This window comes from Corvus kubaryi, unplaced genomic scaffold (assembly GCF_017639235.1).
Source record: "Corvus kubaryi isolate FWS band 111438036 unplaced genomic scaffold, C.kubaryi_AGA036_p1.0 37397, whole genome shotgun sequence".
Taxonomy (NCBI): Eukaryota; Metazoa; Chordata; class Aves; order Passeriformes; family Corvidae; genus Corvus; species Corvus kubaryi.
This window is the reverse complement of record NW_024581136.1, coordinates 21,411,187-21,434,653: the sequence shown is the minus strand read 5'-3', so window position 1 is coordinate 21,434,653 and position 23,467 is coordinate 21,411,187. Positions and strand designations below refer to the sequence as shown.

At 41.0% G+C, this 23,467-nt stretch overlaps 2 protein-coding genes across 3 annotated transcripts in view; one reads left to right on the top strand and one right to left on the bottom strand.

Moving 5' to 3' along the window:
- Nucleotides 1–922: 922 nt before the first annotated feature.
- COMMD2 (COMM domain containing 2) lies at nt 923–4,683 on the bottom strand. Its single transcript, XM_042042348.1, has 5 exons — nt 4,579–4,683; nt 4,413–4,490; nt 3,864–3,946; nt 2,453–2,626; nt 923–1,960 (listed from the first exon to the last, which is right to left on the bottom strand). Exons 1-5 carry the CDS (start codon nt 4,643–4,645, stop codon nt 1,763–1,765), a joined length of 600 nt encoding a protein of 199 aa, XP_041898282.1. The 5' UTR covers nt 4,646–4,683; the 3' UTR covers nt 923–1,762.
- Nucleotides 4,684–5,901: 1,218 nt separating this feature from the next.
- Nucleotides 5,902–23,467, top strand: part of RNF13 (ring finger protein 13) — a 30,217-nt gene continuing 12,651 nt past the window's right edge. The window contains exons 1-5 of one of the 2 annotated variants that reach the window (XM_042041725.1): nt 5,902–6,001; nt 11,625–11,752; nt 14,630–14,710; nt 20,411–20,536; nt 22,970–23,057. In XM_042041725.1, coding sequence (XP_041897659.1) covers nt 11,639–11,752; nt 14,630–14,710; nt 20,411–20,536; nt 22,970–23,057 — 409 coding nt within the window. In that variant the 5' untranslated portion in view covers nt 5,902–6,001; nt 11,625–11,638. Of the gene's footprint in view, nt 6,033–11,624; nt 11,753–14,629; nt 14,711–20,410; nt 20,537–22,969; nt 23,058–23,467 lie in introns of both variants that reach the window. The other variant, XM_042041726.1, reaches the window with a different exon arrangement.

The following is a 23,467-nucleotide window of genomic DNA, read 5'->3' as shown; positions in this document are numbered from 1 at the left end:
TTTCAGGCTGGAGCAGCCTGGCCTTGCAGGACTGCACCCCGTGAAGAGTGACCCACATTGCAGCAGTTTTGGGAGGACTGTGTGCCCATAAGAGGGACTCACAATGCAGCAGTTTTGGGAGGACTGCTGCTTGTGAGATTGGAATCACGTTGAAGAAGTTCACGGAGAACTGTCTCCCGTGGAAGGGACCCCATGGCCTCACAGGGGAAGGACTCCTCTCCCTGAGCAGTGGAAGAACTGACGAACTGACCAAACCCCCCCCCCCGCCCTGTCTCTTTGCACTGTCAGTGGGAAGGAGGGAGGGCCTGGGGGAATTAAGGGTTTATTCTACTTCTCATTATCCTCCTCTTGATTTTGTTAGTAATAATTTCACTTTGTACTTCTAAGTTGAGCCTGTTTTGCCCTTGGAGTGTTTTCTCCGAGTCCTTATCTCCACTCATGAAGCCTTCATTAAATTTTTCTCTCCTCTGCCCAGCTGTGGCAGGGGAGGGTGAGTGAGCAATTTTTGTGGGTGCCTGGTATTTGGCCAGTGTCAAACCACAACAATGGTAAAAGAAACACTTTACTGATTCACATATGAGAGGAACTTCAATTTGTTTACACCATCACCATGCTGCACACAGCAATTGGAGAATAGGCAAGTCCATGTTCTAGAGAACTGACTTTTCTTAAAACACTTGATTTGAAATAATACCTCTCACAGCTACAAAAATTCAAAACAGAAAGAAAAGAATGCATTTGTGAATGTAAAAACACAGTAAATAAAGAAGTTTATGGTATTTCCATGAAAGACAGTAAATACAGTTATTGTAGAATCTGTATGCTATGGTGCACCCTCAGTAGTGACACAAAAACATTGATTAGTAAAACTAGTTATACTCAAAAAAGCTGCAAAATACTGCATTAGGATACAACTGAAAAGTAGCTTTTGACATAATCTTTATTAGACATTTTTTTAACAATGGAAAAGCATAATTTCTGTTGCAATAGCTGGTCGTGCCATTATGACTACTCAAACAGGGGAACACAAACTGTGGCATCACAGCACAAAGACCAGTCAGCACAAGTTAATGCTATTCTTAACCTGCCTCTTCACCCATTACTTCGCTTTTGCAGATTTTCAGATCACCTTCATGTATAACCAGTTTGCCAGCCCAGTGGCCTGCAGAAAGCATCAGCTGCCTCATGGGGTCACAGCAGGCTCTGCTAATGGGAGTGACAGCTCAGCTACACCAGAGCAGGGTAGAGCAGCAGTGTAACATGAGCCCTCACCCTGACTGAATCCTCAGAAGCAGTCCCACGTGGACTCTCACACACACCTAAGTCTAGGTGGGAGAAACGTTCTGAAACGTTCCTGTGCAGTACAGGGGTTAAAAAAAATTTCAAAGCAGAAGCAAAAAGGGAAAAAATTACTTGGTAAATGTAACAATCAATGTACAGCTTCATGTAATAATGAGAGTTCTACTTGATGTAGGAAAGCTTAAGCAGAACTATACTAGTTTAGAGCTACAGAAATTCTCAGCATAGCATACTGAAGGCCTAAATTTGCAAGTAAAGCAAATCCAATTACCCATCTTGTCTCAGGCAGATGTGCAAAGTTGGCAGCCGAAGACATTTGGCCGGTAAATACTGGCTCAAGATCCTGGCACAGGAAAGCAGTTCATCTGATCCAGATGTTTGTTTTTCCTCAAAATGTTATTTATGAGCAGTGTTCTGAGTTGTTTCACAAACTGCTTAGTAAGAGAGCAGAGAGGAATCAAGTTTATTTCATGTTGCGCACTATTCTTCTGCAGTGGTTCATCTTCATCTCCCCCAACGCCTGCTCCAGTTGCTGGATAAGGTGGAGAAGGGTAGCAGGGTCAGTTTGCAACACCTGGGCAGTTTGATCTTCATTTTGGTTAAGATGTAGCTTCATAGTCACAGCAGGCTTGATCTGTTGTCTCAGACTTCTGCTTGCAAGCTGCAGGAGGGGTTCAGTGGGATGGGAACAGGGAAATGATTGATGGTTATCAATGTTTGTACTTAACAGTTCTCATCAGGTTTGTAGAACCTGCCTGAAGGACTGTTCAGAAACCCTTTTCATACACATTAAAGATACACACAAGCTACTATTGTGTTTTAAAATTAAGGAATACTAACCCACTTTAATCAATGCTTTCATAATGTTTCTGAAAATTAGGTGATAATCAAGACCAAATATGTTTAGTATATGTTAATATGTTAAAAACACCAATAGAGCCATGAACTCAATTTTCATCAGGCAACAAGTACTTTGCATCATTGCGTATCCTGTTTATCTCACAACTGGCTGTGGGGCACTAACAAAGTCATATCAGTTTTAAATACATGAAGTACTGCTGCCTCAATTATTTTTACATTGTTTAGCAGGTTTTTATTATGTTAAAAAAAAGTGAAATAAACTATGGAATACTAAAAACATCAGGGAAGTCACCTGCACATCCAGTCTCCACTCCAGACTGTGGTAGCTAGGAAGCCTTGGTGCCAGCTCTCCAAGAATGCTCCTGATCTCTTTCCTGTTGTCAAGGTATAGCTGGAGCAAGGATTTGTTCAATTCATCTGAGAATCCCAAAACATGAATGGAATCTTGGAAATCAACCTCAGAAATCTAGAAATAACAATTTAGGCCTTAATATGGAACTATATAATTATTGTTTCTTGAAAACCAGGTAAAACTGTAACCAAACATCACATATGCTATGGTGCAGTTATTTTCCTGCAGGAATGTCCAAGTACAATTCTACACCTTGGACAAAACAAATATCCAGGTTTTAAAGATGTTGATGTATTACTGCAGATTTGCATGAGATTCAGGAAGTTTTTTTAAAGAAGAACATTCGACCCCCTCACATGTAAGCCTTCACATCGAAGGCCAAAACACAGCATGAGGGAGCACCTCAGCTGTGTCACAAGGCAGGACATGCTGCATGAATCCACTTGTCAGGGTGCTACTGTGCCACTGATAACCAGACTACAAACACCCAGCAGCCATCTGCATGTGAGCAGCACAAGGCACAATGTTCACGCTCCTGTCCCAAGGGCAGGAGAAGCTTCACAGGTCACGGCCTTTGCGCTGACTGCAGCAGCCTGACGCAGCATTGGGAAAGCTGTTACTGACTCCACAGAAAATGCCATCTTACCTCTCCAATGCACCACCCCACAAACACAGTCTGTAACCAACCACATTCTACCACAGTGCACTATAACCCGTCAGTCAAGAGTCCTTGTTTCAAGTAAAGGCTCTGCACCATTTCCATCCCCTCCCCACCTCCTCTTGGGAGCATGAGTTTAATCTGGCATTCCTTGTCTCTGTAGCCCTTCTCCATGTAGTCATTGCTCAAATATTCTACTATATCAATAGTTACAAATCTTTCCAATGGAAACAGTAATTGTCCAACTACTAATCTTTTAGTATTTGCTTATACCCACTCAAACTTTTGATGCCAAGAGCTGAAAAAGCTCTCAAACCCACACTGGACAAAGACAAGGAATGCTGACCAGGGGGCTAGTCTAGCCCACATCCTGTAAAGTAGCTGAACAACAAACTCTTCGCTTGAGTTTTATTATTTAGAGCTTAATCCTGAAGTGAGTTTCTCCATATGTAGTAAATTACACTATTTGTCAAGTTTTCACTTCAGATACTGAATACAAATTCCAGAGTTATATATGCAGATGCAATATTTCAATAATACAACAGCATGAGATATCTTTTTCTGAAATTAAAACAATACATGTCATTAAAATTTTGAGCTATGTTTTCCCCATTTATCAGTATTTTTAGAGGTCTAAGTGTTCAGAAGACATCTCTTGAGTGTATTCCCCCCCTTACGGAAAGGTATACTTGCCATAAGCTTGGAACTCTCAGTAAGAAGATACACTAGTCCTTCTACCCCGTGCTGAATGGTGTCAACGCCAATGTTGAGCTTTCCTTTAAAGAAAGCACAAAGTGCTTTACTTGCTAACTGCCACAGCAATGAGACTCAAAGCTGCAAATTTATCCAATGCTTAACGTGCAAAATATGTTTAGGAAAGAAAAAGAGAGTTTCACACCCTTCAAATAATAATGTACAGCATGTCAGAAACCCTCTCAAACCAAACCATCAAAAGCAAAAACCTAAGAAAAACACAAACCAGTGTCTTATGGCATGGTACAGAGAAGGCTTTGGGTCGGAAAAGAGATCTCTGTAGCCCTCCCCACAGCGGGCACGAAGCACCGACCCCCGCGATGCTGGAGCTCCATGCCGCCGGCCCGTTCCCTCGGCCCCGCACCGCCGTGCACCGGGGACTCGGGGGTCCTTCGTGGCCGGCGCAGAGCCCACCGCATTCCCGCCCTCCTGCCGCGAAATCACTACGGCCCGGCCCGGTCCCCCCGCTCCCTACGACCCCGCTCTCACTGGCGGCGGTCTCACAGGCCCGCGGTGCCGCTCCTCGCCGCAGCTGCTCCAGTGCCAGGCGCCCCAGCTCGCCGATGGCTGTAAAGATAGAGAGAGAGAAGAGACCCCACTGCAGCCCCGGCCCGGCTCGGTTCCCTCCCGCCCGCGGAGCCCTCGCGGCCCCGACCTCCGCCGCCGGCCCGCGGCAAACAGCCCAGGTGCGCCCGGTGCTCCGCCGACAGCACCAGCAGCATCGCCGCAGCTCGGCCACCACCGCCGGAAGGGGCGGTGCCCCGCAGGCGCCTGCGCGGGGCCGGGGCCTGCGGGGACGCGGCTGCGGCCGCCCTGGGGGCGCGGCAGCTCCGGCAGTCGGGAGTGTCCTGGGGCAGCGAGGCTGTGACTTGCCCGGGAAGCTATGGGAGAGCGAGCAAGGGTTGTACCGGGGACGGACCGAGTGATGGCTCTCCCCAAGTGCGTGTTGCTGCAGCGAAACCATTCTTCTGTCTTACAGAGCTGTGCTGAAGCGAGGTAACAGATTTTGTGTTTCCTTCCCTTCCTGATTATTCTGTTATTCCACCTTCAAGCAGCAGTTCAAGCCCACTTCCATATACAGCCCCGGTAACGCGGAGATCTGGCTGTGTAATCCAGACGCTGACGCTGCTGCTCCGGTGTGCTGAAACCACAGCAAAATGCGTGTCCCTTGTTAAATAAAGCCAACAACAACCAACCAACACCCCCCTAAGTTATTAAAGTTATGTATAACAACGTCTCATAACTGTTTTACCTTTAAGAGACAGTTCATTTTGTTAAACACAAAGGCTGAACAACTTTTGAAGGTTTTTTTAGAACAGTATGTTTGGAAAACGTGAGTGGAAAAAAAACCATCACTGCATTTTGTTAACACCTGGAAGCACTAGCTTTTGCTCAGACAATGCTGCAGTTTTCTGCAAGACTGGCAGTCACAGACACAGGCTATCCCAGTGACTGAAGCCAGCTTCTTTATATGGAGTAAATTACACTATTAAAACGTTGTCAAGTTTTAGCTTCAAACTCTGAATACAAATTACAGAATCATACATGCAGCTGCAGTTTCAATAAGACTCCTAGGTGAAATGCTGTGTGTTCCAGCATAAGTTTTTTCAATTTACAAACTTAAAAATTGTCATAGATGTATCTACATGGAAATATTTGTAATGTTATGGCTGGGAAATAGGCACAAGTTCCTGTGAAGCTGGTGGGAGTCCTTACACTCAGGTTAGTTGTCTTCTCCTCTCTCGGCCGAGAGTTTGGCTTTAGGATTTAAGACAAGACATCCTCCAGCCATAGGAACTCCACATACACATCCCTACGCCCGTGCTGCTGCGTGCTGAGGGCTCCGCCTTGGCCCCGCGCGCCCCCTGGCGGCAGGGCGGGAGCCAATGCGGAGCCACGCCCCCCAGCGGAGTTAGGCCCGCCCCGCCGCAGTTGAGCGACAGCCCTTGTGGCCAATGGGTTGTCCCGAGCCGCTGCCCGCGGCGGCGGGCGGGACTTCCGGCGCGGGCGCCGATCGCACGGAAGGCGCCATGGCGTCGGCCTAGGCCGCCCAGGGAGCGCGGGGCTGCGGGCCGCAGGTGAACGCGGGGTGGGTCCCCCGGGCAGCAGGTGAGTATTGGGGCGCGGCCGCTAGGCACCCTGGGCGCTTAGGCTGTGCGGCGGCTGAACACTTACGGGCCTGGTGCTCCATTGCGCAGCGCTTATTCGCCTCCACCCTTGGAGTGGTGAGGCGGGGCCCGGTTCCGCGGGCGGCTTAGGCCCAGCCAGGTCCGAGCCCAGCTGGAGCGGCCACGGTCCCGGCACTGCCCGGGACCGCGGGAGGGAGATGAGCAAAGCGGAGCGGAGGCCTCTGGAGAGCTCCCCGAGCGTCGCTCCTGGCCCGGTGGAAGCTCGACCCCTGCTCGCGCGTTTCGTCTTTGCCGGGTGTATGATTGTTGAGACTGGCTGTGCTCCGAGGTGCTGGTTAGGTTTGCAGGATAACGAGTAGTGTGGAGTCTGACTGGCTGAAAGCCCAGTTCTTAGTAAAAACGGTAAAATTAAGGGAGAGGAATTGTTCCTGCATCTTAACAGGTGTCAATGCTGATCTTTGCGTGCGTCACTGTCCAGTTTTGTGATAGGTCTGAGGTGGAGATTTGTGTCAGTAATGATATGATGGCATCAAAATGGAAGAATTCAGATATGGGGGGATTAGAGAATGTGAGTGAGACTTACTGTTATTAGCTATCTAGTTTATGTTCCTCTTCTGCTTATGAAATTTTGGAAGGTGCAGCCCAATCTACCAAAATATTTGGAATTTGTCACAAAGTTTCTGTATGTTCATATGGTTTTTTGTGATTGCTGTCAGGATTATAATATTATTTGGCTTTTAAATAATAGAGTTTAAGTTTGTTTCATACAGATGTACAAGTTGTTGGTTTTTTTCAGAAGTGGGAGGGAAAAGCTGTTTTACTGAGAGAGCTGAAACATGAACATGGAATTGCTTTGTGTTGTATTCTGCTCTGAAACACATTTTAAGTTGATTGAGATATAAATGTCTGAAAAATTCATTTTTATGTGTGGTTTGTGAAGCCTGATTTGTGAATATTTGCCAAAAGCTGTGAAAGTTCTTGTCTATGTCTCAAGCTGTGTAACATCTTTGTGACCTCTATCTTAAATGTGCTTAGTGTGTTTACTTCAGGGGTGTCTTACTGCTCATAACTATGCTGGTCCAGCACACTCCACATTTTCTCCTCCTCATTTCTGTCCTGTTCAGTCCTGTGACAGAGGGGTGCACCACCTCAGGCTCAGTTTGGTTTGTGAGTTCGAGCATGGAGAGTGGGAAGAAATGCTCAAAGTTAAGGACAACTTTGTCTTTACACACTGGCAAATCAGGTGTAAAGTGCGGAAGGTTACTGCAGTCAGGTTTAACTTATTTTATGTTATTTACAGTGTAGTCCTTTTCCACACATCTGCATTTCTGTGTGCTTTGAGCTGCCTCCCTCAGCTGAGAGGGGGCATGCTTTCCAAAGAGCCATGGAATTTCAGGAATTGTGAGGCTTTTTGGCTTGCATTTGAGGCAGCAGATCCTGAGCATAGAAGAATTTGTGTGTATGTAACTTTGACCGGGAAGACTACACTGTATATGCATGTTGTTTGCAAGCACCACTTTAATTCTGGTATTTCCTAACCTTGCTTAATGCTCTCTTAGTGCTGTTCTCTGTGCTGAATTTACTTTGTTGGTTAAAGTGCTGTGATAGCTTCAAGTGTATTGTTGCTTCTGTCATAGTAAAAATGGCTGTATTTTTGAAACAATGGTTCTTTTATCCTTCCAGTTTCACCGATGTCCTCTTTTTTAGGGCAGGCTGATGAGAGAAGGTGATAAATGTTAATTTAGTAATAAAAGTTCATTAATTTTGTAACTCACTACCATTTCTTTCCTGTGAGTGTAACTTCATTTCTGTGAACCAGTTGAAAATTTCACAAAGCATTATATGTCTGATTCTGACCAAGTTAGAATCATGAGAACTGTTTGTGAAAGTATCAGCTGTTTTCTCTAAATAGTAATAATGAATTCCAATTATCTTCATGTTAGCTTAAATCAAATCTTTCTCTCTGGTGTTTGCTTTAATGTTGAGAACTTCACATCATGCGACAATGCTTTTTTCTTGGAAAACCCATGAAGGATAGGTCAGGACCGGAATTCTTAGGTGTTTCTTGATTCTGAAGAAGAAAGTAGTAGTGTTGGCTATGATTTCCCAGTTAAGTCAACAGACTGTTTTCAGAAGAAATATCTACAGTCAAATGAAAACAAGTTCACATGGAACTATTTATATAAGAAGACACGATTTGGAGGTTTTTGACAAAAAATTGCTTCATCAAACGTTTTGGATGACCTAATTGAGTTGTTTGTGAAGTACTTTTAATTACTCTAGTAAAAGAAGTTAGAGGAGTTTGGATAATTATATTATTAAGCGCATACTGTCCACTTTTAAAACTTGTCTGTTAATTATTTTAATTCTTACATCTTTCTTGAAATCAGAAATTGATCCATTTCTGTTGTTTTGTGTTGCAACTATTTTGTGTAATTTCCAGTAATATCCTACTTTGAGACTGGAAGAATCTCTAGAGAGACTTAGTCATCCATTTGTGGACCATACAATTCTCTTACATTCAGTAGTGAAAGGGGTTAGATTTCCTGCTGAATGTAACACTTCATTGGTGCTTGTTTTGTACCCTTGAGTATGAGGTGTACTTGATCGTGTATATTTAAATTCTGAATGTTGGGTTTTCTAGCTTGATCATGTTTAGGTGTGAGCTTTTATAAAGGGAATAAGATACTTTGTGCTTTCTGTGTTCTTAAAGAGGTTGCTTGTCCACAGTCATGTTGTAGCTCAGCAGGAGAGAAATCTGAAGTTCCTCTGTGGACAGCTGATTGTTGTGCGTCTCCAGACTGCATTGTGCCCATAGCAGCAGTACAGACAGGGATGGTCAGTAGTGACACCTGGGTGCAGAGGCCCTGCTCTGTGGTGCTGGGTTGTGGCTTTTAGAAGCGAGCACTCAGCTGGAGGTTCTTCCTGGCTGCTGGGCACTTACAGTGACTGCCACCATTCTCATGGGGCTGTTCTTGATGGCAGGGACTTTCTAGGAATTAATAATGGTTAGGGTATGTGCACCTCTCTTACTCTGTGCCAAAGCAGTAAGCAAGAGGCTAGTTGGGGGAGGCTGCAATAGACCATGGAATAGAAATGGAAAATTGTCCTAAGGAGTTTTTATTGTTTAGGTAGTCCTTGTCAAAGAAAACCAAAAAAGTAGTAGTTCAAGCACTAAAATGCATTACCTCCATTAGAAGTTCTGTTAAATAATAAACTTTAAATAGAATAAACTTTCTATGTGAAAGAGTTCTCTGTCATTCTCTTTTAAGACTGTGTCCAGCAGACAAAGGCTGTTGTCCATCCAGGTGGATCACAGCACAGAATCCCACCAAGTCTTTTTCTCTTTGAGCTTGTGTTGCTTAATCTGGCCAGCTGAACTCGGTAGGATGGGCAGATTGTAGGAGCATGATAGAGAGATGAACAGTAATTGTTGTCTCTAGAGTGCTGTAGATGGAAAGGCTGTTAATAAATGATCCAAAATATCTTAAACTGGCGCTTTGGTGAAGCTGCATTGGTGGGAATTCTGCTTTAATGAAATAAAGATGATAGAATATAACATCTGGGGAAAAGAAAGTGAAAGGGTAAAGTCAGTAAAGATGTAAGAGAGAACAAATGCTAGTTTAATTTTTTTAGGGGAAGAGAGGCATGGAAGTAATCCATCCTGTATTTTGGGAACATCCAATAGGATAGAAGCCTCTACATGTAGCTCATGGGAAATGGAGGAGAAATTTGGGCAACTTGCTAGGATTCTTTCCCACCTCCCAAGTCTTTGCTCTCTGAAAGTCTCTATCCCTTTGTCAGCTAACCATTCCTCCAGTTCAGATTGCATTTCTCGACAGCACAAATGGAGGCTAAATCTCACCTTCTCACCCGTTGCTGCAACTGGTTTTGGATGCTTGACTTTACAATTTTGCTAGTGGAATTTTTACCTCTGAGTGCAGATTATGAAATTACCTTGTGTTTGTGTTATGAACTGAAAGCTCCGCATTGGATGAAATGCCTATGGACACATGGTATTGAACATTTGAGATAAAAGTTTGCAGAAACACCATTTCTTACTACGTTAAACATGATACTGAGTGGATGTTGCAAATTTGCGCCATGTTGTTCATGAATTGTGAGAGCACAGGTTTGCAGGTCCTGTAGTAAGTGTGGAGGAAATTGGTCTTTCACAGACTTAATCAGTCACAGAAATTACATTTCACCATGAATCATGTTTGTGATCTAGATCAGGACTCTCATTGAAGCCAGAAGAATAATTGTTTGGAAGAGACGAGTGGAAAGTAATCTGTAATTCATTTCAGAGAGCACCGAGTCTCTGAACAGCAGTACTGGGGTGTATTATGTTGTGTTAGATTTTTCTGTGCAAGAAAGAATAGAAATGTTTAGAATTCAAACATTCTGTCTTTATAGTATTTGTGTTGTATTTGATGGGACAAATTCTGTGGTTTCAAACACAAGTATGACCCTAAGCCTAATGGAATGAAATCTATTAACCATTGTAGCTAATGCACGTATTGAATTTGAGGGGGAGTTCAAAGTTCTGTTCATGCAAATGTTTGGTGTCCTTTTGTTTTGTTCTTGTTTTGTTTGTTTCTTGGGATTTTGTTTTGAGGGTATTTTGTTACTCCCAATGACTTAAGTAAGAGTGCAATGTCATTGCTCATACGAGGAAGGCATTCAGGTCCTTTGTTTATTTAATACATTTTAAAAAAATCCTTGGCAAAGGAAAAGTATTAAAATGTTTGGTTTTGTTCTCGTAACCCCTCTCCCCGCTTTTTTTTTTTTTTTTTTTTTTTTAAACTGACGAATGATAAATGAGCAATCTAAAAGCACAATCTAATCTGTTAGGAAAAAAGCCCCCTCCATTTTCCGACACAAGCTGTTGGGGTTTGCTCCTGGTTTTGTTGTACATTTATTAGCAAAGCAGAATTTACTTCCTTTTAAAGTCATGAGCTTGGGAAGTGCACCTAAGCAAATTTTACATAATAGTTATGTCACTTGTTTTTAAAGTTCTCAAAAATGCACATGCTTTCCAGGAGATCAGAGCTGCTGCCCAAGGCATGTGTCACATTGGAGCGTCTCTGAGTTTCTTGGAGGTTGATAGAACTGGTTTTTCTTAAACTTGGTATCACATTGCTTTTGCAAGTGTATATTTGGAATACGTACTTTTAGTGGAATTATTCCAGGTACATCAGGAATTTTGCTGATTTGGATTTATGCTAGAAGAAGGGAAGTTTAAAATGTGTCTAAGGATGATTAGTATAATGTAGAATGTTCATCCCTTTGTACCCCTTGCATTGGTTTGTGGTGCCTAAAGCCTTTTGAAGTCTTGCTCTTAAAATTTTTGTAGTTTATGCATGCAGTCCCTCCCATGGAGGTTACATGCTTCTAGCAAAAGGAACTTCTAAAGTAATCATAATAACTAAGATTATTTGTTTCTCGAGGTATACATTGAATAACATTTTGCACACTTCTTTAGCAGAAAAGTTTTAAGTGATCAAGAGTCCCATAAAATGACACAGGAAAGTATTTGCTGTGTGCTTTGACTCTGATTCTTTTTTTGCAGGTATTGAATAAAATATGCTGTTGTCAATAGGAATGCTGATGTTGTCTGCCACTCAGATATACACTATTGTGACTGTGCAGTTATTTGCCTTCCTGAATCTTTTACCTGTGGAGGCAGATATTTTAGCAGTAAGTATAATAATATTTTTCTAAATGGATAAAATCTCTATAAAATTGAATCATCTCTTCAACTATTCTATTAATGAATCAGTTAATAGAATAAATGCTGTATCAGGTTGCTTGGAATGGAATTGCCTTAACAGTTTACTTCAATAAACAATAAGTTGTACATTTTCAAATGGGTTTACAGATGGTTTGTCAGGTACCATGACAGTGAAAGCACCTAATTCCCATAGTCATTTACAAAGGTCCACTCTGACCAGATGTCCTGTAGACTGTTATAACCCTGTTAAAAGAATTCCATGCTTTGGTTTAGACAGCAGTTTAAGTTTTGGTGATGGGTGCTATTTTCTAGGGTTACTGAAAATAAATAAATTATCTTCTATGGCTAGTGTAATTTATTTGTGTGTGCTGGAGGCCTTGTCAGTAAGAGTTTTTGTGTATATTACACCTAGATGTAATTTTTAAGTAGCTGAAGATACCTGCTGTCATTAAGGAAAGTAATTTTTGGGTGTGTAGAATTTGAAATGATGAGGTTAATAAACAGTATAATGAACACAGATCAGTGGTAAAAGCTGTTGCTGTGCTGTTTATTACCAATTCAATATATTGTGGCATTTTAAGGAGAAAGTTATAAATGTCTTTGTAGGATAGAGCTTAAGCTACTGAAATAATTAAACCTAATTACTGTAGGCTGCTTGTTTCAGTGATATGGAGAAGAGTTGTTAATGTCATACCAGTTTTGGAGAACAGAGTGACAAACTCTAGGAGACAAATATTAAAATAAAAATACTTAAAAGTTTGCGGTAAAGTGGGGTTGGTGAAAACTAAAGCGTGTTATTTGGATTCTCAGGTTGTTACTATTGTATAAATGCTTCTTGTAGAAACAATATAAAGAAACAGTGCAAATAGATAATTGCTTTATTATGGCACTGACACCACCATTTTATTGTGAAATTTTAAACTGTCTTCCTACGGTAAACACAATTTCCCTTTCCTCCCTTTTCTCTGTCACCAAGCCTGTGCTTCCTCTTTTCATAAAAGCTTAACTTTTGTTCTTGCTTCTTCCTCTCTCAGAAAAGTTATTTAAAGCAAAAGAAACAACCCACCCCAACATCAAAAAAGAAAAATAGGGCATTTTGGAAGTTTAGTTTGATTTTTTTTTTTTTTCTACTTAAGCTTTTGCGTGTAGTATTCTACAATAATTCCATGTAAAAACAAAGTGTCTTTTCTTCTTGGATATTTGGAAGTTGCAGATTTATTGTGAGAATATCTTGAAGGCAGAAATGAAGAGATGAACTAGACACTAAACTTCTATACAAAGAAGCCAGTGGAATGCTTAAGAGATGCTCAGAAGAGGGAATGTTTGCACTGTGTCACATGGAATTGCTGGTGTACAGATCACTTACAGTCTTGAGAGATTTCACGGTTTAATGATTATCCCTTTGTTAGCAAAACTCTTTCCAGAGTTTTGGGTTTGCCAAGGAAAGAAGTTCTTTTCCCTTTTAATTTGGGAGTGGTTTTATGCTTCTGTGTTCTCGTATAGTTGCAGCCTCAAAGGGTCATGTCTGTGTAAAGTGCTGTTATGTGCATGTGAGACAGGATTGGTTATTTTGTAGAAAAGGGGTAAAAAGAAATAGGTTTGTGATGAACTCCTGGCTTAAGCGGGGGCTTGCCAAGTGATTCAAGGGAAAACTGACAGTAGCACGAGCTCAGGACATTTTGAAGAAGGTGGATGGAAGAAGGTGGTGCACTGGTGCTCTCTGTGGTGGAAGGTCAAGAGGAGAGGTTGTGTGGAGCACGTTGGTTACACAGAACAAAGAAGCTTCCTTGAAATTTGGCTCCATTCCTGCCTCTTTCCCCTCAAAGTTTGTGGGAAGAAGGCTCCTTCAAAATGTTGCTCCTTTGGAAGACTTCAGATAAATCATGGCACTGTTTTTCTCTGAACTATAATTTGAGCTCCCTTGTCTAAGCCTGGCTTGTAGGAAACATCCCTCTGGAGCAAACACGATCCTTACGTGGCTGTTCTGTGTGACAGCTGGATGATATGATGAATAGACAAACACTTCTGACTCGCTAAACTGTTTAATTAAACAGCTGATGCACGTTCAAGTCAGTTAACTGTAGAGTTCACAACTTTTGCAGGAAACACTTTTTTTTAATGAAAAAATATACCATACATACGCTTAGCACTTTTTTTTGTGTGAATTCTGCATTGGTCAGGCATGTTATACAGCCAGAGAAGATGAACAAAGAAAGGGGCAACAAAGCTTCCACAGATTTGAGGTCTTTTACAGTATTTTTCTGTTTTAAAATGAAAGCTCATAGTTATTATAAAACAAAACCAAAGAGATACTTTTCAGCTACTAATCCGAATGTATAGCAGGGAATTGGGAAGGGATGGCATAGGGAGGCTATTCTTTGTCTACAGTGAAGCACCTCTTAAAAGCTGTTCTTCCCTGTACACCAATGAATTCAGGGCAAAACACCCACCACCACCATCCAATGAAAACTCCACATCCAAATGTCCCAGCTCTTCAGATTTTTGCTCGCTTGGTTTGTTAGTAGTTTCTGTTCTGCTGATATGATGGTATTTGAATTTTAGGCAGTAGAAAGAAAAATTTACCATATAAATAATTCAACAAAATATCTGTTACTTACTTTCTTGTTTTGACAGCTAGATAAGAAAAGAATGATGTTACCATGTGAGTAGAAATAGGTGGAATAAACAATTTTGTGATTTCATTGACGTGGTCACAGGATGTCCTATGTCTGATAAATGTTTTAATCTAAAAAAATACACAGTGTTGTTTGGTTTTGTTTATACTTGTTAACTATTTCTGTCTTGCTGGAAACCTAATTTTTTTAAAAAAATTTTTCTCTTAGTATAACCTTGAAAATGGAACCCAGACTTTTGATGATCTACCTGCTAGATTTGGCTACAGACTGCCAGCAGAAGGCTTGAAGGTAAACATATATATCTATATATATATATATATATCTTGTGCTGGTATAAGCTGGGCTAGAGTTTATTTTCTTCTCAGTGTCTGGTATGGAGCTGTGTTTTGGGTTTGTGCTGAGCACAGGTGATAATATAGAGATGATTTTGTTGTTGCTGAGCAGTGGTTATACAGAGCCAAGGTCTTTTCTGTTCCTCCTACTGCCACACTGGTGAGGAAGTTGGGAGTGCATGGGAGTCTGGGAGAAGACACAGCCAGGACAGAGGACCCAAAAGGATCAAAGGGATATTCCAGACCGTATGACATCATGCTCAGTATATAAAGTGGGGAGAAGAGAAAGGAGGGGACTTTTGAGTATGGTGTTTGTCTTCCCAAGTCACTGTTGTGTGTGATGGGGCCCTGCTCTCCTGGAGGTGGCTGAACACCTGCCTGCCTGTGGGAAGCAGTGAATGAATTCTTTGTTTTCCTTTGCTTGTGTGTGTGGCTTTTGCTTTTCCTATTAAACTGTCTTTATCTCAACCCACAAGTTCTTTAGCTTCTACCCTTCCCATTCTCTCCCTGATCCTGCTGGTGGGGGAGTGAGTGAGCAGCTGCACGGGGCTTGAGGACTGGATGGGGTAAAACCCCCACAATCCTTTTTGGCACCCAGTGTGGGGCACAAAGGGTTCGGGATAATGACAGATTTGATTGGGAAGTGCTAGATTGAATTTGAATGTTGAATATATATAGAGAGAACTGTATCTGCTGAACGTTTCCTCCATAAGCTAGAAAAGATAAAAATTAAAGGAATGTAGTTCAAGGAAAAATAAGGACAGAAATTATTAATCAGCTGCTCAAACAAAACAAATGTGCAAACAGATGTTGCCTGTGAATAGGCAGATTCTTTTCCTAAGAAGAGGATTTTGGTAGTCTTTGTCTACTTAAGGAGAATTTGTTGAAAATTTTTAACGAATTAATTAAAAATAGGTAAATAATGGAAATTTAAGGTAAGTTTGGTAGGCTGCTGTTGTTTCTGTTTTGATGGCAATACTGATACATGGTGTCAGTTACCTTGCACTGGAATCAGCAGATGCCAGACTTAATTTTGTTCTGATACAATTTTTTGAAAAATGTATTTGGAAGATTCATTGTCTCCATACAGTCATATTTTGGCAAGCCCTTTCATGTTGTGAAGGGTGGCAAGGCAAGAGAGATTTCCTTACGTGTGGCCCACATTTTCTGCTGTGTAAAGCAATTGTAGCTCTGTTTTTTGGGAAGTTACAACTGTTGTCAGTTCGCTCCTCTTGTTGCATTTCTCAAGCTGCTGAATAGAGACGGTCAGGGGCTGCAGCTCTGCCATGGTGCCTGTGCGTTGTGCCCAGCCCTGGGGCCAGGGGCAGGGGTTGTAATTGGTCCTGTACCCTCTCCTTACATGGTTTCATTTCAATTGCAGTCCATACCCCATAGCAGGTGAGAAGGTCCGGCCATTCTTCCAGTGCCCCTTCAAGGATGGGCTGCACTAGTGCTCTTTTATTTTACTCTGTATCAATAAGTGGGGAAAATGCAGATACACATATATGTTTTTGTTACTTTTCTGTTAGAGTGTCTTCTTGAAATAGCATCATGTTGGGCTAGGGATGCTGGGCTGTGACTTGAGAAGCGATCATAATACTGTCAAGAGAAGGCATTTAGAAAGTGCTCACCTAGTGATCATCTATTGAGTTAGCAAAAAATTTTTTTCTAAGTTTTCTTAATCCCATTTTCATTGACATGGAAAAACATGTAAGTATTTATACTATATGAAATTGTAAAATGCACCTAGGATTAGAGAAGACAGAAGTAAGATGTAAAGGTTTGCAGATGTTAATGGAACTGGAAAGGGAAAAACTATATTGACTTCATGCAAGATGATTAATGTGCAAAAACTGTCCAAGATGGATATGGCCATGGGAATACAGGTTAGGCTGTATCATTATTTTGTGCTGGATTAGAAATTCTGAAGACCCAATGTCTTCTGAAATGCAGCAGCAATAATGTTTTGTGCAGCAGGATAATTACTTTTCGTGTCTGTAGTGTGGTCAGTACCTTCACTTTGAACACAGGAAGATGTGTAGGTGGACTGAGTGAAATTAACAGGAGAGAGATTAAGTTGAAAGGAAAATGGGAAGGAACTGTGAGAGGTTAAATAAATGTATCTTCCTTAGACAGTGATGATAAGGCACATTCTGCTCTTTCTGGGTTCTGCTAAGGTAGTAGCTGTCCAGACATACTGGTGGCAGTAGTAACTGGTGTGAAGGCTTTTATTCCTTTTATCTCTGTAATGTAAGATAGAGGAGGTAGAAACTAAATTGTTTAAAAATAAACTACATATGGTGATGTTAACACTGTGAACTGGTGTCGTAGTCCTGTTGCTTAGAAAAGTACTTAAAAGCCAGATGAATATCCAGTTCAGTTGTAGTCTTCACATTCTCTGAGGCTGTTTGTTGCTGAGATTACGCAGCTGATGCTTTTTGGTGTGTTGTGCCAAGTTCAGCACCAAGGGGCATGCTCCTTCTTTCTGGCTGCCTGACCTGAGGTGCTCTGCAGTGACAGGAACCATTTGTTTCCTTTAGAGTCACATTTGTACAGTCAGTGTTAGTAAGTTTGTTCATTTTGGATAAAATGTATTTTCTCTTCCACTCCGGCAATTGAAACACTTGTCTGCGAGAAAGGTGGTTGTGTCTGGCCATCCAGGCAGTTTAGGGCTTGTGGGAAGTTCAGGCTTCCTTACTTTTTTTTGCTGTGGAAGTGGCTACATGGAATCAGTCATGCGGCTGTGATTTATTTGTCTTGCTGTCCCTTTGAACATTGTATGAGGGTTTATGACTGAGATCTATATGCTTTTACAGCTTAGAATTCGTATACAAAAATTTAGGCAGACCACCTTGCAAATTCTGGAGAAGGGGAGTTTGTATATACACCCCTATGGAGACCATTAATAGCCCATGAGGGCAGGGAGTTGCTTTTGTGTTACGTCTGTCTGTAGCCGTATGGCCCCAAAACTGCCTCTGCAGCATTATTAATGTTGCAGTGTTGAGAGTAACCACTATGCAAAAAAAAGAAGCTGGTGTTAAGGTAAAAGGGTGGATCACTCTTTATTTTCACGTTGCCCTTTTAATCCCAAAGGGTAATGAAGTACTGTGAGAATTCCTGTAACTCAGGAATTTCTCTGCAGTTCCCCTCAAGAAGGCTTCGTTTCCATGTCCAGTGGCTGTTATCATGGGGAGAAGGTGTGTTAAAGCTGTGTAGTTGTTTACTGACTATATGGAGAATCAGGGGGTGATTAAGTGATTTACCCAAGTAGTGAGCCAATTTAATACACCAAAAATAGATGTAAGGAGCTTTGATTCTGACCTTTTTAACTGTTAGAGAGCTCTGTGTCTTAATTAAGGTAGATGTCATCACATGTGTAGAAATGGAGTTTTAGACCTGAATATTATACTAAAACTTTTTCTTTGCATTAAGGTTTTAATTACTTTTAAAAATTGCTATGATATTTGTTACAATAGGATGCAAATGGTATACTCTTTCAATGCTTGTGATGAAGATTTATTAGTATGCAAGTTGTAAAACACAATCTGTCAGATTCTATGGTAACTGGTACCAAAGCATAAATGTAAGTACTCCTCAGTTAAATAGTTCCTCGATTATAGACAGTTAAGAATGTATGGTAGCATTAAGGACAAGATGGTCCAATCATAGCTGGCCTTTGGCTTCTGTAGATGCATTTCTTGATCTGTAACACGGTGTTGTGTGATTCGTGTAAAACCTCTCCATAGAATGCAGTTGGTTCCCCAAGGGCCAGCCTAGTTAAAGTCGAGAAAAGACTTTGCATGGAGCCATGTGCAGTGAGTCCAGCAGTGTGTGCTGTATGAATTGGGGAACCTTAGCAACCTACATTTGGCTGTCAGCAACTCAGTTTAAAATTTTCAGTGGTTATTGCTTTAGATTGTTACAGACTTTGTAGTGTTGTCCCTGTCACCATGAACTTGGCAAAGAACAAGATTGCTGGTGCAGCCTCTCTGCCAAAAATTATATTATTGCAAAACTAAATTCCTCAAAACAAAATTTCTTCTCTATATTTTAATTAAACTTTATGAATAACATATTTTTAAAGTATAAGATTATATATAAAGAATTAAAAGTACGTTTAAACTGATGGTTCATATAAATATACGCTGTGTATATATAGACTATCATACATATTTGTGTATGTGTATTATGTTTGTGTATATAAACTGTATATAAAAACTTACACATATTCTATATATTTAAACTGACAGTTAACTTGTACATTGATATGCAATTATGTATTTATTATATATATTTCTAAACAGCTGATGACATCTCTATCTAAAGCTGTCGGTGAAAACTGAAAGCTTAGGATATATCTAGACATGTAGCAGTAATTTCTTCAGCCCACAGCAGTGCAAGTTCTCATGATCTTTATTTGCATGAAACACACTACTTACTTTTTTTTTTTTTTTTTTTTTTTTTTTTTTGCAATTTACCTCTCTTTAGCTATATGATAATTTGCAAGTCTGGTAGGAATATTCCTCTGTAAAATGCTGTTCTGCTGCATTAGTGTTAGAGAGGGTATTTCATGTGAAGGGTAGGCAAAACTTCTCTGGGTGTCCAGTCTGGATTTTTCTGTAGTTTGGTATCACAATATGTTGTGAAGAGACTTAACAAAGGGGAGACTAGTTAAAAGCAACCTAATAGTTAATTAACTAACATTAAGCTAGCTAATCAAGAAGCTCCTTCTCAGGTGATCTAGAGAGCTGACCAAGGAAGCAAGCCCATTCTACCAAGGGGAAAAGGGCCAGCCCACTCCCTTCAGAGTTTGGACAGGCAGTGCTGTACAATGTGCCTCGTGTGCTACTGGCACTGTTGTGTGTGGCAGTACGGAGTAGTTCTGGCACTGGGGAGGAGGGCTGAAGGGAGTAGTCAGCCTTGAAGTCGCAGCATTGGGGAGTGGAACTCATGCCGGCACATCCCATATTCAGGTGAGCGTGCTTCCTGTGAGAGAAGCTGTAGAAGTTTTCAGCAGATGTAAAGTGTGAGGTTATGAGAGTTTCTACTTCGACATTTTCAGTGGTGGAGAGCTCAGCCACCTAAAAACAACTGAAAGATTGCTTCAAAGTCGATATTGCCAGAATTTCCTACTTCTGTGAAGCTTTCAGCTGTAGCTTATTGAGTGATCTTTTCTTATCACAGCAAACCAACTATTTTGTATGCTAGGTCGGTGCTGGGGTCATACATGGAACTTTGCTTGTGTTCTGTTGTTAATTGGTGAGTTCTGAGTTTGTGTTGGTGCTTCTTAGGCCATTGTACTTCTGATTTCTTGATTAACCTCCATATGTCTTTGAATAATAGTTACACTATATTAATGTAGTATATGCCATCTTATTGTATCTTGCGTTACACTGCAAAGTCTGAGTATGATGGGATTAGAAAAACTGTATTTTCTTTCAAACTTTCTAATTCTTTACAGACATAAAGATTCTGATGAATCAAAATACGTAATCAGGGAAGTAGCAGAAATCTTGCTATGGTATAGGACTGAGCTGATAATAAGAATTTGTTTAGCTATTGTATGAAAATGTGCAGTTTTCTTTCCATATACTTGCCTATCAACCCCCTTTTGTTAAAGAGAAATGAAGCTTCTGTTTCTGTTCCTGTTTTCTAGGGATTTCTAATAAATTCCAAACCAGAGAATGCATGTGAGCCTATAGCGCCACCTCCTCTGAGAGACAACTCCTCTGGTGCTTTTATTGTGTTAATCCGAAGGCTGGAGTGCAACTTTGATGTCAAGGTAAGATTTGATTTCCCCTCACCCTCTGTTTCAGAGGTGCTTCAGAAAAATATCTGTCACTAACAGTGGAATAGATACTGATACGAAGGGGAGGGAGAATTTTATTGTCTCCAGACAGATAAAGCAGAGCTCACCAAGTCCAGCCAATAACCTACCTGTGACTAAACACCATTATGTCAACTACACCCGAGCACTGAGTGCCGTGTCCAGTCTTTCATTAAACATCTTCAGGGATGGAGACTACCACCTCCCTGGGCAGCCCCTTCCAATGTTTTACCACCCTTTCTGTGAAGAAATTCTTCCTCATGTCCTCTGGCACAGCTTAAGACTGTGTCCCCTGGTGTTACTGATGGTTGCCTGGGACAAGAGCCCTACTCCCACCTGGCTGTACCCTCCTGTCAGAGTTGTAGAGAGTGAGAAGGTCACCTGTGAACCTCCTTTTCTCCAGGCTGAGCCCCCAAGCTCCCTCAGCCACTCCTTGTGCTTCAGACCCTTCCCCAGTTCCATTCCCTTCTCTGGACATGCTCCAGCCACTTGATCTTTAAGGTCCCTTCCAACCCTTAACATTCTATGATTTTAAAAATGCAAAATTAGAATGACTTGTGTTTGACTGTGGTTTTCTTGGAAATTAACCTGATACAATGGGGCAGCTAAGGATGTCTTAAGAAAAGCAGGGCTCTTCAATTTGTTGTTCACTTTCGTGAACTGAAAAGAGATTCAGCTGGATTTGCTTTTGCTGCTGTGTGGTAAGTTCAGTTATGTGGTAATTGAAACATATAAATTCTACGTAGACTGTAGATTGCACCTGCAGAGGCAGGTTCACTGCATGTAATCTGCCTTCACATCAGACTTGGGAATGGCACATAGCCTGTCCTGGGGATCCTGCCACCGCGTGTGCATATGGCTCAGTGGGAAAAGAAAGGGGGACAAATGGCTACTTGCCTTTTGTTCCATGTCCTCTTTGTCTGTCTAATTGTTGTCCATACACTGACGGGACAGTATTGCTTCTGGAGACATGGTTAAAGGAACAGGTCTGAATTTGGAAGACTTCTGCATTGCCGTTGAGAGGTCTCCATAGTCAGTCCTTTATGGATTATGTCACTGGAGCTCTGTATGTAAGAATTTTTGGTTACGTTTTATATTCCGTATGTTGATAGGAAAGGGGGTTCCCACTCATTTCTTGTTAGACAAAGAGCAAAGTAGCAAGTGGATCAGCATTTCCAAGGTGAGCATGGGTATCTGCATACTTTGTGCCCAGCGAATCCACATCTTTAGTATATTGTTAATACTCCTGCAGTACTGCACTGTATAATTGCATGCATAGTACAGCATTTTCCCTTAAAGTTTCTGCCAGAAAGTGGCATGTGTGCTGAGATGTGAGCTGGATTACCCATCAACTACTTGACCGACAGAATGCATATTTTAACAAAAATTGAAAGTTGTCTCTCTCTTTCTGTTTTATGTTGAAAATGACAAGTGCAGGTACATAGTTTTTTCTTGATTTCTTTATGTATGCACTATGGATATTCTCTGGGGTGATGCAGTATTGGCCAAACTCCCAACCATGCATGTATGTTAACATCTGAAATGGATTTACTTTTTTTTTTTTTTTGGTTTTTTGTAATATTGGGATTTCTCAAGGTGTCTATTCTGCATTTTCCAGTAACATTGTTCTGATGTTTGAAATATAGTCATTAGCAATATGGGAAGAGAATCAATGTTGTTGGGATGAAACCAAAAGTTTCTCAAGGTGCTCTAAGTGCTTTTTGCAGCTTGCAATGAGTTTTTTATACTGTGGCGGATGCAGTAAAAGCAATATCCAAGATGAACAGTTGTAATTTAGCTAAGTTTATGTTGGTAATAGTCACTGCAGTAAATGCCATTTACATGGACCTTGGATTTTCATTGTATTGATGAAAAGGGGAGTCTGTATTAGTAATGTAACTGGTACACAGGATGTTAATAATTTTGTACCTGTAGTTATAATTTTGCACTTCTCCATGAGAAAGCTTCTTATACCCAGGCTTTCAGGTGAGATATTCCCCATCTCTAAAGCACAGAAAAGATACTGCTCATCTGACTTCATGAACTATCAAGTGGTAATTTCTAGATTACCAAAGTAAGTTAGTGCCTTTATTTTCAATTGCAATCAAATGTTTTTAACTACCCATAGAAAGTTTTAAATTCTATTTTTAATATATATAGATAGTCTGTCTGCAGACAATATTAAAATGGCTTTCTAAAAAAATAACTACATGAGTATAAGAATAATGATACAATTTTGCTTTGAAAGGTGACACTTGGTTTATAAGTGCAAATTATGTTCATATTAATCACTTTGTCAAAGTGTACCTTATCTCAGAAAGCAGACTTTCACAGTCACTGTATTTGGAAGCAATATTCTTTCCAGTAAGTATTTTGTGTGGCTTACAGGTCTTAAATGCCCAGAGAGCTGGATACAAGGCAGCTATAGTTCACAATGTTGATTCTGATGACCTCATAAGCATGGGATCCAACGACAGTAAGTACAGGTATCACTTCTTCTCTCCTGTTTGAATATCATTTCACCGACTGGAAACAGCAGCACCACCAAAACCCCCTCAAAACCTCAACCACAAAACCACCACCACAAAAACAAAAACCACAACCAAACTAAACAAAAAACCCAGAGAAATCCTCCTGCTTTTAACATTTAGTAACAGGAGATATTTGCATAGGAACAAATACATTGACTTGTGCCTTCTCTGAATGTTTCTTTTAATTTTCCTTCAAATTTTAGTTCAGGTGTTCTGGGCTAGATTTATATTACTGATGTGGAAAATAGCTGGTGTGTTGTTAATTAAGTAGAAATATAGGAAAAGTAGAAAACTCACATTTGGAAGGAAAAACTTTATAATATGATATTTTAGTATTTAGAATCATGGAACCCTT